The sequence below is a fragment of the Vombatus ursinus genome, unplaced genomic scaffold (genome assembly GCF_900497805.2).
Source record: "Vombatus ursinus unplaced genomic scaffold, bare-nosed wombat genome assembly UNPS02014798.1, whole genome shotgun sequence".
Taxonomy (NCBI): Eukaryota; Metazoa; Chordata; class Mammalia; order Diprotodontia; family Vombatidae; genus Vombatus; species Vombatus ursinus.
Genome location: NW_020954576.1, coordinates 26,099,053 through 26,113,229, shown reverse-complemented (window position 1 = coordinate 26,113,229; position 14,177 = coordinate 26,099,053). Strand labels below are relative to the sequence as shown.

General features: G+C 39.8%; 1 protein-coding gene across 1 annotated transcript in view; it reads left to right on the top strand.

Moving 5' to 3' along the window:
- Nucleotides 1-14,177, top strand: part of LOC114049395 (dynein heavy chain 14, axonemal-like) — a 343,809-nt gene that overhangs the window by 316,496 nt on the left and 13,136 nt on the right. Inside the window, exons 81-83 of the mRNA XM_027870678.1 lie at nucleotides 6,061-6,257; nucleotides 8,962-9,074; nucleotides 13,212-13,354. Coding sequence (XP_027726479.1) covers nucleotides 6,061-6,257; nucleotides 8,962-9,074; nucleotides 13,212-13,354 — 453 coding nt within the window. The remainder of the gene's footprint in view (nucleotides 1-6,060; nucleotides 6,258-8,961; nucleotides 9,075-13,211; nucleotides 13,355-14,177) is intronic.

Here is a 14,177-nt window from a genome sequence, read left to right as displayed (position 1 = left end):
GAATTAAAGAACAATATCTTCATGCCCTTTATACTGTATGCAAGACTCTGACCCATGAGTAGATCAAGAAACAATCAATAGAATTTTCCTCTACTGGCTATTTTGACCTGTTTTTAATCCATATTTCTCTACCTGAGTTTTTATGTCATCTGAAAATCTGAAAAGCATACCCTCTATGACTTCATCCAAAGCACTGATAAAAATGTTGGAACAGTTCAATCTCCTTTAAATGGCATCTAAAGCCCTCCACAAACTGAAACCACCCGATTTTTCAAGCTTATCTCATATTTATCTCTTTCTTCCTCTCTCCTCCTCCCCTGTTGCCAAACATACACTGTGCTCTGGCCAAGCAGGAATATTCTCTGTCCCCTGAATGTATTACTGTACTTCCCCATCTCTTTGCCCTGGCTTATTCTACTCTAGACTATCTATTCCCCTTCATCTAGTGAATTCCTACCCATATGCCAAAACCCAACTCAAATTTACTCCACACAGCCTTCCCTGTTCCCCTCCGAGTTAATAATGTTCTTCCCCTGTAACTTTACATAGTACCTTGTTTTGTAATAATGCTCTCTAAGTTACCTGTGTGTATGTTTTATACCCTCCCAGAAAGCAAACTGGTCAAAGTATATAGACAGGTTTAAGAAAAAGAAATGAAAATGATGAACAATCACATGAAAAAATGCTCCAAATCACTAATAATAAGAAAAATACAAACTAGAACAATTCTGAGATTTCACCTCATACGTAACAGATTGGCAAAGATGATTAAAAAGAAAAGAGAAACAGGCTCTGTTGTTGGGATTGTGGGAAGATAAGCATGCTATTAGCACATTTGTTAGAGCCATGACCTGGTCCCCCTCTTCTGGAAAAAAAAGTTTGGAACTAATCTGGAAAAGTCACTAAACTGTTTGGCCCAGAAATCCCACTGATGGACATGTGGGATCTTAAGCAGGTCAAATACAGAAAGAAACATCCTACATATAACAAAATATTCATAGGTATATTCTTTGTGGTAGCAAAAAAAAAAAGAATGAAAGCAAAATACGTGGTCATCAGTTGAGGTATATGTGTATGACTAAATTATCATACATGACTGGAATGGAATACTATTATGCTGCAAAAAAAGATGAATATGAAAAATCTAGAGACACTAGGGATGATTTATATGAACTGATGCAGAGGAAAGGAAGCAAAACCAGAAGAAAAACTTACACATTCAACATCATAATGTAGAGGAAAACAATACTGAGAGACATCTAAACTCTGAACAATGCAGTCACAATTCTTGACTTTTGAGAACTGATCACAAAACACAGCAGAGAGCTGTTAGGCACCAGGACCAGAATCAATTTTAACATAGCTAAAGGAGTTTCTCTTAACTCTGTCTCTTTGTTAAAAAGGGAAGGTTCTTTGGCAGTGGGAAGAAGGAGTAGTCATAGGAAAGTGACAGCAATGTTTAAAAGCATCAATAAAATTGTTTTAAGACCCCTACAAGGAATTATTAGAGTTGCTTCTCCTCTTTTGCAGTCCACCAATCCCCCTTCCCCATACAGACCTTAAACTTCCCTCAGGTTTTCCAATTACCTGCCACCTTCAGAAGTAAATAAAGCTGCAAAACTCAGTTAACCTAGTATGGAACAAACATTGAAGTCATAAGATTCGAATTCTTGTGTCAATTTCACAAGTTAGTATGCCTTAAGGAGATAACTTGAAAATCTTTGCCCTCAGTTCTTCAATTTGTGAAGTGATCAGTCAGTCAATAAGGGGAAGAGAAGGGAATAAGCATTTATATAGCACCTACTGTGTGCCAGATACTGTGCTGAGTACTTTACAATTATTATTTCATTGGATCCTCACAGCAACCCTGCAAAGTAGTTGAGGAAACTGAGGCAAACAAAGGTCCACACAGCTAATGTCTGAGGCTGCATTTGAACTCAGGTCATTCTGATTCCAGGTTCAGTGTTTCAGGCCGACTGCACCCCTTAGCTACATGTCAGGCACTGTCTAGGAATACAAAAAGAAGCCAATGACACCCCTTGCCCTCAAGGAGCTCACAATCTAATGGGGGAGACAGCAAGCAAACAAATATGTACAAACAAGCTATATATATATAGGATAAATAGAAGATAATTAAAGAGGGAAGGCACTAGAATTAAGAAAGGCTGGGACAAGCTTCCTGTAGAAGATGGAATTTTAGTTGAGACTTAAAGGGAGTCAAGGAAGCCAATAGGTGGAGATGAAGTGGGAGAAAGTTCCTGGCTGGGTGGACAGTCAGAAAAAAATGTCCACCATGGAGGAATGGAGTATCTTATTCATGGAACAGCGAGGCAGTCAGTGTCACTGGATCTAAGAGTACATGGCAAGGCATAAGATGTAAAAAGACTGGAAAGGTCAGAGGGGGTGTAAATTACAAGAGTTTTGAACACCAAAAAGAGGATTTTGTATTAGATCCTGGAGGCAATAGGGAGTAACCAGAGTTTATTTAGTAGAGGCAGTGACATGGTCTTCAAGAAAATCACTTTGGCAGCAGAATAGAGGATGTATTGGAATAGGGAGAGACTGAAGACAGGCCAATCCTGCAGGCTATTACAGTATTCTGAGGGTGAGATGATAAGGGCCTGGTAGCAGGGTGGTGGTCTTGTCAGAAGACAGAAGGGGGCATTTCGAGAGATGTTGCAAAGTTGACATTGATAGGCCTTGGCAACAAACAGGATATGGGGGCTTGAAAGATAGTAAGGATTCGAGGACACTTGGTTGTATGCCAGGAGGACTAGGAGGATGGTGGTATCCTCAAGAGTAAGAGGAAAGTTTGGAGATAGAGATTTAGGAGGAAAGATACTGAATTTAGTTTTGGACATGTTGAGTTTAGGATGTCTACTGAACATTCATTTCAAGATGTCTAAAAGGCAGTTGAAGATATGACATTGGAGGTGAGCAGAAAGGTTAGGGTAGGATAGTAGATTTGAGAATCATCAGCATAAAAATGATAATTCATGAGATCTCATGAGATCACCAAGTGAAAATGTATAGAGGGAGAAGAGAAAAGGGCCCAAGACAGATCCCTGTGGGACACCTATGTTTAAAGAATATGACCTGGATGTCAGTTCAGCAAAAGTGACTAATCTGAAGCAGTCTGATAAGTAGAATAACCAAGAGAGAGTGGGGTTCCAAAAACCTAGAAAGAAGAGGATGATCAGGGGCAGCTAGGTGGTGCAGTAGATAAAGCACCAGCCCTGGAGTCAGGGGTCTCAGACACTTACCAGCTATGTGACCCTGGTCAAGTCATTTAACCCCAATTGTCTTTAAAAAAAGGGGTGATCAACCATGTCAGAGGCTTCAGAGAGGTCAAAAAGAATGAAGATTGAGAAAAGTCTATTGGCTTTGGCAGTGAAGAGATCATCAATAACTTTGGAGAGAGCTGTTTTGGTGGAATGAGAAGACAGAAAGTGGATATGTGGCTTGTAGACAGTCTCCTCAAGGAATATGGCCACAGAGCAGAAGAGATAAAGGATAAATGCAAGAATAGAAAGATCAGGTGAGGAGTTTTTGAGGATGAAGAAGACATGTTTGAAGGCAATAGAGAAGGATTCAGTAGCTAGGGAGAGATCGAAGATAAATGATAGAGTGGGGATGACAGAGGAGGCCATATGTTGGAGGAGACAGGATGGAATGAGATCTCTTGTTCAGGTAGAGGGGCTAGCCTTGGTGAGGAGCTAGGCCACCTCTTCCTATGAGTCAGGGGTGAAGGAGGAGATAGCGGCAGAAGACATCTGAGTGATGTGAGATGAAGAACAAGGGAGAAGAAGAAGTGATTGGCCTCGACTTTTTCTGCGAAATATGAAACAACGTTCTCAGTTGAAAGGGTGAGGGGAGGGGGAACGATGGGAGGTTTGAGAAGGGATGAAAAGGTTTGGAACAACTGCTGGGGAGTGAGTTCATAAGGGAGGTGTAGAAGGACTACCTAGTAGTAATGAGGGCCCAGCTGAAGTTGTGTAACATAATTTGGTAGACCCAATCAGAACAGCTATGAGATTTTCTCTGCCTTCATTTAACAGTACATGTATAGAAATTAAGGTAATGAATTGTAGGAATAATCTAAGGCTGAGGCTTGTCAGGGCACAACCAAAGATATGATAAGGGGGTCATAGACTCAAGAGTATAAGGTGGATTTGAACTAGTTCACCAAGGGGTCAAGATGGAGAAGAGAGGAAAGTGTGGCTGGTCAAGGGTTGATGGCCTCAAAGAGAGCTGAAGGGTCAAGGAATTGAAGGTTATAGTGTGGGGAAAGAGTAGGGTTTGGCATACACAGAACCAGGTCAAATTTATATAAAAATAAAAGCCATTCCCCAGTTGATATATGATCAAATAATATGAACAGTTTTCAGATGAAGTAATCAAACTATCTATAGCCATATTAAAAAATGCTCTGACTCACCAATGATTGGAGAAATGCAAATTAAAACAATTTTGAGGTACCATCTCATACCTATTAGATTGGCTATAGGACAGAAAAGGAAAATGACAAATGGTGGAGGGGATGTGGGAAAATGGGGCATTAATGCACTATCGGTGGAGTTGTGAACTGATTCAATCATTCAGTAGAACAATTAGGAACTGCCCAAAGGGCTATAAAACCTTGCATACCTTTGATCTAGCAATGCCATTACTAGGTCTGTATCCAAAAAGAGATAAAATAAAACAAGAATGAAAAGGACCCATATGTACAAAAATATAACAACTCTTTTCTGGAGGCAAAGAATTGGAAATTGAGGGGATACCCATTAATTGGGAAATGGCTGAACAAGTTGTGGTATGTGATTGTGATGGAATATTATTGTGCTATCGGAAATGATAAGCGAGATGCTCTTGGAAAAGCCTGGAGAGACTTACATGAGCTGATGCAAAGTGAAATGTACTGTGTACAAAGTAACAGCAATATTTTAAGATGATCAACTGTGAATGACTTAGCTATTCTCAGCAATACAATGAGCCAAGACAACTCTGAAGGACTCATGATGAAAAATGCCATCCATCCCCAGAGAAAGAACTGATGGTGTTTGAATATAGATTGAAGCATTAAAAAAAAAAAGTAGGGTTTGGTAAGGGAAGGCAGAGGGAGAGATAGAAAGCCAAGTGATTATGGTCAGGTAAAGAGATTTGGGAATCTTGAACATAAAGGTGATGCATCTGCGGTTAATGGCAAAATCAAGGTTATGACCATCTTTGTATGTGGCTGAGGTGGGTAGAAGAGAAGGTCACAGGAAGTGAGTAGGCTGAGGAACTGAGTAGTTAAGGTGTTAAAAATTCAGTACGAATAAGAACACAAAGAAGAGAGGTCAGATTACAGTAGCCCCTCATTACAACATAGCTTGGTGCTTTAATTACAGATGTGGACACAGCTTTGACTAAATCAATCTCCTGAAGAGCAGAGTTATTCTCTAACACAAGAACAGGTCCTGTCCCTTGATGTCACTTCCAATTTCAAAGCACTATCTATGTAAATATAAGGAGAGCCCAAGTAGTTGAACGGTATGCAAGCCAATTTTAGAATCCAAAAAGCTCAGTCCTCTCTCTTCTATTTATTAGTTGTATGTGTGTGGACAAGTCACTACTCTTCTTTGAAACTCAATTTCCTCCTCTATAAAATGAAGCTAATAATGCTCACCTTATGTACTTTACAGGACTGTTCTGAGGAAATCATATCACAAACCATTATGTATCTATGAGCTACTATTATTGTTGCTTTTCTGTCTGCTGCCTGGGTGTTTTCAAAGTCATGTTCCTCTAACTACTATCTTCAACTAATGCGAACATAGAGTCAGGGATCACATTATCTCAGCCACTAGGCTGTGATAAATTCTCCATTTAAATGTTCAGCTGTCCTGCTGTTCATAGTGGCTTGTCTCTCATTTAAATTCTTTTTAAGATCTATTAAAAACACTTACCTTGATGAGCCTAGTCAGATTGCATTAGCTTCAAACACCACTCTGTCTGCAGCCTCTTTCTTTCTCTCTGGGACATTATATCGTTGCCTCCTCTTTTTTTTTTTTAAACCAGATTATGATCCCCTCCTCCATTCTGCCTTGTTAACATTCCTTTGTCAAGAAATTGGTCGATTTGATAAATTACTATCCCTAATCCACCAGTCACTGAAAGAACTCCAGGGAGCTGTCAGAGGTGAAACCACCATCAACCAGAAACTGGAAGAGATCTATGATTGTCTCATTAATAACAAAGTACCTGACTTATGGCAGGTAAGGGGCACGTAGTTTTCAATTTAGAACTTTGGATCAAAGATATGTAAATGAAATCAATGTTCTTTTGCAGGTCAACACTTGACTTTTAATCAACAAATTGACCTTTCTGTGAAATCAAGTTTGTGCCAACTCTGGAAAGATGCTTAATATGATTAGGATAGGTCTTGTGTCATGCAATAATATCTTTTTTTAAGTAAATATTTTATTAACATTAAAATCAATATAGTTAGGCTTGCTCAATAACAATTTATTTTAAATTACTTAATAACCAATGAGTTAAAACACTTTTTCAGCCCTTCCCCTTAGTCTTCATCCAATATACTTTTGGACACATTATTATTCTCCTCAGTGACTTGGATCAAACATTCCCTAGTGTGCTTCAAACCAGATTAAAATGTAATTTGAAAATATTTAACAAAAAAATACAAGGGAACATAGATAATATTAATATGTGATTTTCTACGTCGATATGCAGCCTGAAGGATCCTAATTTATGGTTTAGTGGTCCTCATTTGTATTTGAGTTTGACACCACTGACTTAAACAATTAAGCAGTTGTCCCTGGTTGTCCCTGGACAACCATAAACACTCACCACTCGTCACAGTAGAGAATCTCTTTCTTGTTTTAGAGTAATGGTTAGTGGGATGGGCCAATTATGACTAAAAAGAGACTGGGAAAACTGTAGTTGACATCCAGTCTCCTGAAGTGAAAAGTTATTTCTAATAAGGTAAAAAGCAATTATAGCATCTTATTGGTGGCAGCAAGGCAGGGGAGCAGTGGACATTCTCAGAAAAAGCTTTGCAACTTTTGCCAAATGCCTTTACCTCTCCAGACTCCAGTTTCCTCATCTGTAAAATGAGAGGTTGAACCTGGTGATGGCTAAGATTTTCTTCCAGCTATAACATTCTATGACTCTGTGAGTGTGGTGAGAAGAAGCTGCCAAGCCCAAACTGGACTCAGAGTCAGAGAACCTCTGAAACCTACTAGTATTATAAACCTGGGCATAGTTACTTCTCTAAGCCCACCTATAAAATATAAACAATAATAAAACCTAACACTATCAGCTGGGTTAGGTCTACTATATTTATTGAATTATCAGGGGGTTGACGGTAAAGAGGAGAGGAAGAATCTAAGCAGTCTCTGTTTGTAATCAATGCCGCCAGTTAGGTTCAGTCCAGGGGTGGGCCCTGCTCCAGAATCCCATAGGCTTAGGCAGCCAACTCAGCTTATCATGGGCCACCCTGCCTGGCCCAGCCATCTTCACAGCTGCCTCCATAAGCAGTTCAGAGGCCAAAAGGGTCATGGGTTACTAGGCAGCCCTCTCCATCCTAAACCCTCTCCATCTACTATCCATTTAACTAACTCCCTTTTTAGATAAGTCAGAGGAGAGGAGTACCCTGGGGTTTTTGCTATTCAGTCAGTTCAGTCAAGTCTGACTCTTTGTAACCCCTGGCAAAGATATTGGAGTGATTTGCCATCTCCTTTTCCAGCTCATTTTACATATGAGGAACTAAAATAAACAGGGTTAAGTTGAAGAGGTTTAGAGGTTTTGGGGTGCTCCTATGTGCAGAGGCACCCCAAGATCGTGGTGCCAAGTCTGCCTGAATGAATTCAACCAAATCTTCTTCCAGCCAGAGAGAGAGTTTATTAAAGATAAAGTATATAGGCCAGACTCCCAAGGAACCCAAACCTCAGTGACACCCATGAGGACGAGCAGGCATGAGACAGTCTCAGTCTTTTGGGCATGAGAAAAGCTAAGCATCTGAATGGGGGCTAAGGTGGATCTTAAGTACAGAAAGACTGTGGGAGGGATCTAGGAGTGGCCAAGTAGTTTGGGGTGATGGGAGGAAGGGCCTAAGGAGGTCTGGATGGGAGTGGCTAGTAGGCTGGGGTGAACAGAACTCCTGGGTCCTGGACCTCATGGTGCCTAGCTAGGATTGAGGGTGGGAAATGGCCAGGGGCCACAGGAAGGTAAAACAATGGAGGGGAGATTGGGTGTAGCCACAATGAAAGGCCAGTTGATGAGGGGATGTGGTTGGGAAAAAGGGTCCAGGTGAGAATTCCCTTTGGAAGGTCTGAGAGATTTCAATAAACAATGAGAATAGATGATGAAGGGAGGTGGAAGGTAGAAGTTTTCTTTCAAAGGGACCTGGGACCATAGACAAACTTCTTTTTAGGGCTAGGGGCAAAGGTGCATTTGAATAAGATTAAAAGGTAAGGCTAAGGCTTTCAAAGAGAGATAAAGAGAGCTTTCAAAGGGAAATGAAGGCAGTTTCTAAAACTCTAAGGTTTTTCTGGGACCGGAAGACAAACTGAAGCCAGGTTCTTTTCAGGGCTAGGGAGGAAAGATGCATATCAAAAGGCGAGGCCAAGGCTTTGGAAGGGAGGTAAGGGGAATCTAAAAATTTAAGGGTTTTCAACAAATGGGAGCCAAATTCCTTTTTGGCGAAAAAGGGCAAAGGGAAAAGGGACAAAGATCTCAGCTTCTGAAACTAAATGAAACCCTCATCAAAGTGACTTGCCTAGGGTCACGCAGCTAGTAAGTGCCTAAGGATGAATTTGAACTCAGATCTTCCTGGCTACTCTACTGTCTGACCCTAGAGTCCATTATTAGAGTTTGCAATGAAATAGTGATCTTAGAAGTCATTCTTTCAAAAAAAAATAATAATAATCTCATGTGTCTGTCTCTCAATCCCAACAGCGAGCTTCTTATGATACTGGAAAGGTGTTGTCTGACTGGATCACCTTTCTTCTGCAACGACTGGCATTCATCGACAGCTGGGCAAAACTGGCCTACGACGCTATATATTTTCGGTACGGGTAGCAGATTAGCTGGAAAGCACTTGTTGAAATGCACATCTCTGGCATCTGAATTTTTTTCAAATCTAGGCTAATGCCGATTTAGAGGAATGGAGACCTATATTTTGAGCAGGCATTCAGTAAGCATTGTGGTCCTCCACCAGGAAAGTAAGGCAGGCATATCTAGCTCACCTTTCTGAATATCCTTCTATGCAGCTGAGGGCACTGGAGTATCTTATTACTCAAAACAAGATTTGGCAAGATCTTTAAAGAAAAACTGGAGAAACAAAAGCATTTTTTTTTTAATGATCCAAACTCCTTCTGAGTGCAGAAACCTAAAATTACAAGTTTATCTACCTTAAAACTTTCCAAAAGTCAAAAGAGTATAATAAAGATAGACTTCTATAATCAAAATAGCTGGATTAATAGAAGTATAACATAATAATTGCAGCATATCTCTTTATTAGGGTTAGGGACTGGTCCTATGTGTTTATTCCTAAAGGGAACTCCCAGGTAAGGAGACTCTCTGAATTGATGCACCTTGAAGCCTTTTCTATTACTTTTAGTCTTAGAAGGTCGACAAGCACATAGAGCTAAAGTGACTCGATCAGCATCATACAGCCAGTATTTATCGTAGATGGTCCTTAGACCCAGGTCTTCTTGGCTCCAAGACCAATTCCCTATTCACTATACCACACTGCTTGTCATATATCTTTTTTTCATTTTTCATTTTCATTTTTATTTTTGCTTAATTTTTAATTTTATTTCATTACCTTTTTATTTTTAATTTTTAAAATTTTTGTTTAATTTTTAATTTGATTTTAATTTTTAAATTTTGTTTTAATTTAATATATTGTCTCTACATCACCTAGAATTTCCCCTGACTGCCTGCCCTGCCTTCCTCCAAGACAGCCATCCTGTTTCGCAAAAAATTTTTAAAATACACATATGTAGAAGATATTATAAATAAGTGATATAAAGATAATATAAAACAAAAAAGATATAAAGATGTTACTTTTTAAATGATAAAAAGTAGGTAACATTTATATAGCACTTTAAGGTTTTATGACAGGTGAAAGATGAAATGACTGAGGAAACAAAGGTTTGAGCTTCCAAGCATATCAATTTATTAAGCAATTGATGCCAATTGCAAAACAAATTGGGACCAGGCTTCTCTCTTCAGCTTTGGTACTGGACTCCAATACAAGGGGAGACAGATTTTTATGCATTAAAAACAATCAAATAAGACCAATTAATTAAAAGAAAACAATTAACCAGGATACAAAATTAGGTAATCTGATTTCTAATTGGAGGAAAGATTAGGGATTTTCTGAGTTGGGAAGGGGGAGCGAACAGGTCCAGTTTCCTGAAATCAGAAAAAGAGGTGTCCCACCCACCCACCCCCAAAGTGTCTGTATTCCCTCAAAGGAAAATGGAAACAATAACTGATTGACCAGTATTGGGAATATTGCTTCTCATCAGGGGGTGGACGCCTATGTGACAACATTGGAGTCAGTTTAAACTGGGAGGGAATGTGAGAAGTGCTAGTTTTCATTTCCACAAGAATGCAATCTAAGGGCTAGGTGGAAGTTGAACAAAGGAAGCCATAAAGTAGAATTGGTGAGTGAATAGACTAACCAGCAAAAACCAGTTCTGAGGTTAGGTATAGATTAACATATCCGTATCCTAAGCAAAAGAGGTATGGGCATACCTAAATAAGGGCAAAAGTAAATAAGGGCCAGGTGGCCAAATTATGGGGAGTGGGAGATATAAGCAGGGGCAGAGACTCACATGGGGAAATTCGGTGCTTCAGATAGGTTGTAACCTCTACAGTACCCAGCCAAGGGGGAAACAGAAGAGGGAAATTCTTATCAGAAATAGGGAATAAAAAGGTGTGTATCTATAGACACATGTGTTCTCACATGTGGGACTCCCAGCCTTCCCAGGCCGTTAATAGAGCCTCTTCCTGGTTCAACCATGGCTTTGTGGAATTTGTGGTAAAGCTAACAGTATGGGTCCAGTTTTCAGATACGTGGGTTGCTTGAGATGTACAACTGTGAAAAAACTTCTTGCATCAATCTTTGGATCTGCCTGGGATTCTGGTCGGCATAACCGAGGTCCTGAGCTAAGGGTCTCTAATCAGCACATAGAGGTTCAAATGCAGGGCTAGGTTCAAACAATGCAATAATGTTTTTTCACAATCCCCACAATTGAATAAAGTTTTCTCACAAGACAGAAGCTGGACTACAGTCATAATTGAATACAAAGGGAACTGAGCTAGCTCCAGAATTGAGTCACAAAATGGAGTCAGTGTGGTTCACCCAATTCCCACCACCTCTAACTGTTTTAAATTCCCACAGTTTGCATTAACCCAATTAAATAGTAGAGAGGTTGTGAGGTACTGTCTGGGATTATGCAAAATTTCTGCATATGAGTTTGAAGCCTGCCTCAATTGCTTACAAGTCCCTGAGCAAATCACTTAACTTCTCTGCTCCTCAGTTTCCTCAGCTATATAATAGCACCTACCTTACAGAATTGTTGTGGTGATCAATTGAGTGACCATGTAAGGGGCTTTGCCAGCCTCAAAGCACTATGTAAATGCTAGCTATTGTCATCATTGTTGCTGTTGTTATTATTATTAGAATTGAGTGAGTATGGGAAGGATAATGCTCAGAGACCCCAGCTGAGAAACTAGGATGGGGGAAGAAAAGTAACTGGAGGAGATGATAAATATCATCTCCACTCTCGTGCCACTGTTGTACAGATACAATAATAGAGACCAGAAGTGAATCCAAGGTACCTTTGTGCCTGGTTTCTGAGAGTAATTTGAGTCCTCCTCTTTTGGATATTTTTAGTAGTCCTGCTTGCTCTGGGTCAGACCAGCCAAGCAAGTTCCTGGACCTGATAGGACCTAAAAGTTTGATTTGTATGCCCTTTGGTTTGTGTTTCTGTGTAACAACATATAAACATTGTGTGCCTGTAGGATACAATGACTCTGGTATCTTCCCATCAGTCAATCAACAAGTATTCATTTACTAAACACTTACTATGTGCCAAGCACTGTGCTAAATACTGGAGTTACAAAGCAAAAGCAAAAAGAGTCCCTGCCCTCAGGAAATTTACATTCTAATCACGGATATAATATATTGTGTATACATGTATATATGTGTGTTTATGCTTATACATTATATATATATATGCATATATGTATGTATATGTAAGCAGATGTATATAAGATACATACAGAGAAGAGGTAACCTTGGAAGGAAGGCACCAGTAACTGGGAGAACTGAGAAAAGTCTCCTGCAAAAAGTGACACTTGAGTCTATGAAGCCAAGGTAATTCTTTAGAAATATTGCTCCTTTGCAAGCTTTCTGTCACTGTAAGTTCATCTTCCTATTCTCAGATTCATAACCTGGAGTGAAAGTGGTTTATAATCACCCCGATTTAAGTTGCAAATATTCAAACTCTTCTAAACCCAATGTAATGGTCACTACCTAAATCCCCTTCTACAGAATGAAACCCCAACAAAGAAAGTCCCTAGAGGCAGAGATAGAGATGGCTACTGATTAGTTTTTGTAGTGGATTCATGCACAGAAAATTCTCTTCACAACCCCATAGCTACTCCTTTTCTTTCATAAGTTTCAGAGTTGTCCATGGTTTGCCTCTCTGAAGGTAAAGGATAGGAAGCCTGGATTGCACTAGATACTAAAATAAAAGGGAAAAGAATCAAGAAAAGGTTGGAAAGAGTTGGAAGAGTTAAAGAAGCATTATTAAGCATTTTCTATATGTCATACAATGTGTGCTAGGTGCTAGGAATAACGAGACAAAATTAATCCCTTCCCTCAGGATGTTCATGTTCTAATAGGAAAGGATTCTGTTTAGGACCTCTCCAGTGCACTTATCATGTACTATTTTGTCTTATACTTGTCTATGTTTCCATCATACTCTCCTACTTTTCTGCAAGCTCCATAAGAACAGAGACAAGGCCTTATCTAAACTCCCCAACACCCACCAGTATATACATAGTGCAAATAGTATCTTTTCAGCATTGACTGAATAAAAATTAATCAATTCAGTTGAGATCTTATAAATTTAAGAAAGATTTTATGGCATCAGCCATCTCAAAGCCTTTTCTATGTCTACTTTCAGATATACCAAAATGACTACAACTTGGAAGCATTACTTTCCAAGTCAAACAAAAAAATATGAAGAGAAAGATAATGAAAAAGAGGCAGATCCTGCTAACTCCTTTCCCACCCGATTCTGGCTTCCAACTTTCTTCTTCCCACAAGGTAGGAACCTGGGGCTTGCCCTTGGTGAAATTGTCAAGTTGACACTTGGTCTTGGGTGCCCTTACACAACCTCTTTTGGCACTCAATTTCCCCCTCATCTATATTCCCCATCTAAGCCTATCCTCTTCTGATCCTCACTCACTTACCCCCCCCATTCTCCAAACAACTCCTTACCACCTCACCTTTCTACTTTTCCTTTCAAACCAACCTAATATTCTAATCACCTTCTCACTTCACTTCTCTATCTTTTCTTTCAAACCAACCTAATACCCTAATCCTTCCGGGACTCTCTACACTAGTTGGCATCCAGTCATTCATGTTCATGGATTCTTTGCTGATAATGGTTTCTTGGACTACTCTACCCAAGAGTAATTTCATTTTAAAAGGAGAATCCTGGAGGTCCAATCCCTAAACCCAAAGAATGAGTTTCTAATGGCAAAGGATTAGAAGCCTAACTAGGTCATTGTGACATTGGCTTTGTCTCTGAGCAAGAATCTTCCTGAAGGGTTTAAAAAAAAACTATCCCAAGAGCAGGAATTTCAAGAATAGCTGATAGTACTTATATCCTCTAAAGAAGGGGGCAGGAGAAGAGCTGTATCTAGACAATAACAGCATGGTGAGAGTGGGCATGGAAAGTAGGCTCCCTGGTAGTGCTGGTGCCCAGGGCTCAAGTAGCTTCAAAGATTCTCTAAAAGAGAACTGATCATGGTCCCCAGGTTCCAAAAGCAGGAAGATGCCTTGGAAGACAGAGGATTGTCAGTAGGACTGTCACTATTCCCACTCTGTCCCTCTGCCAGGGTCTGGGGAAGCTAAGGTGAATCTC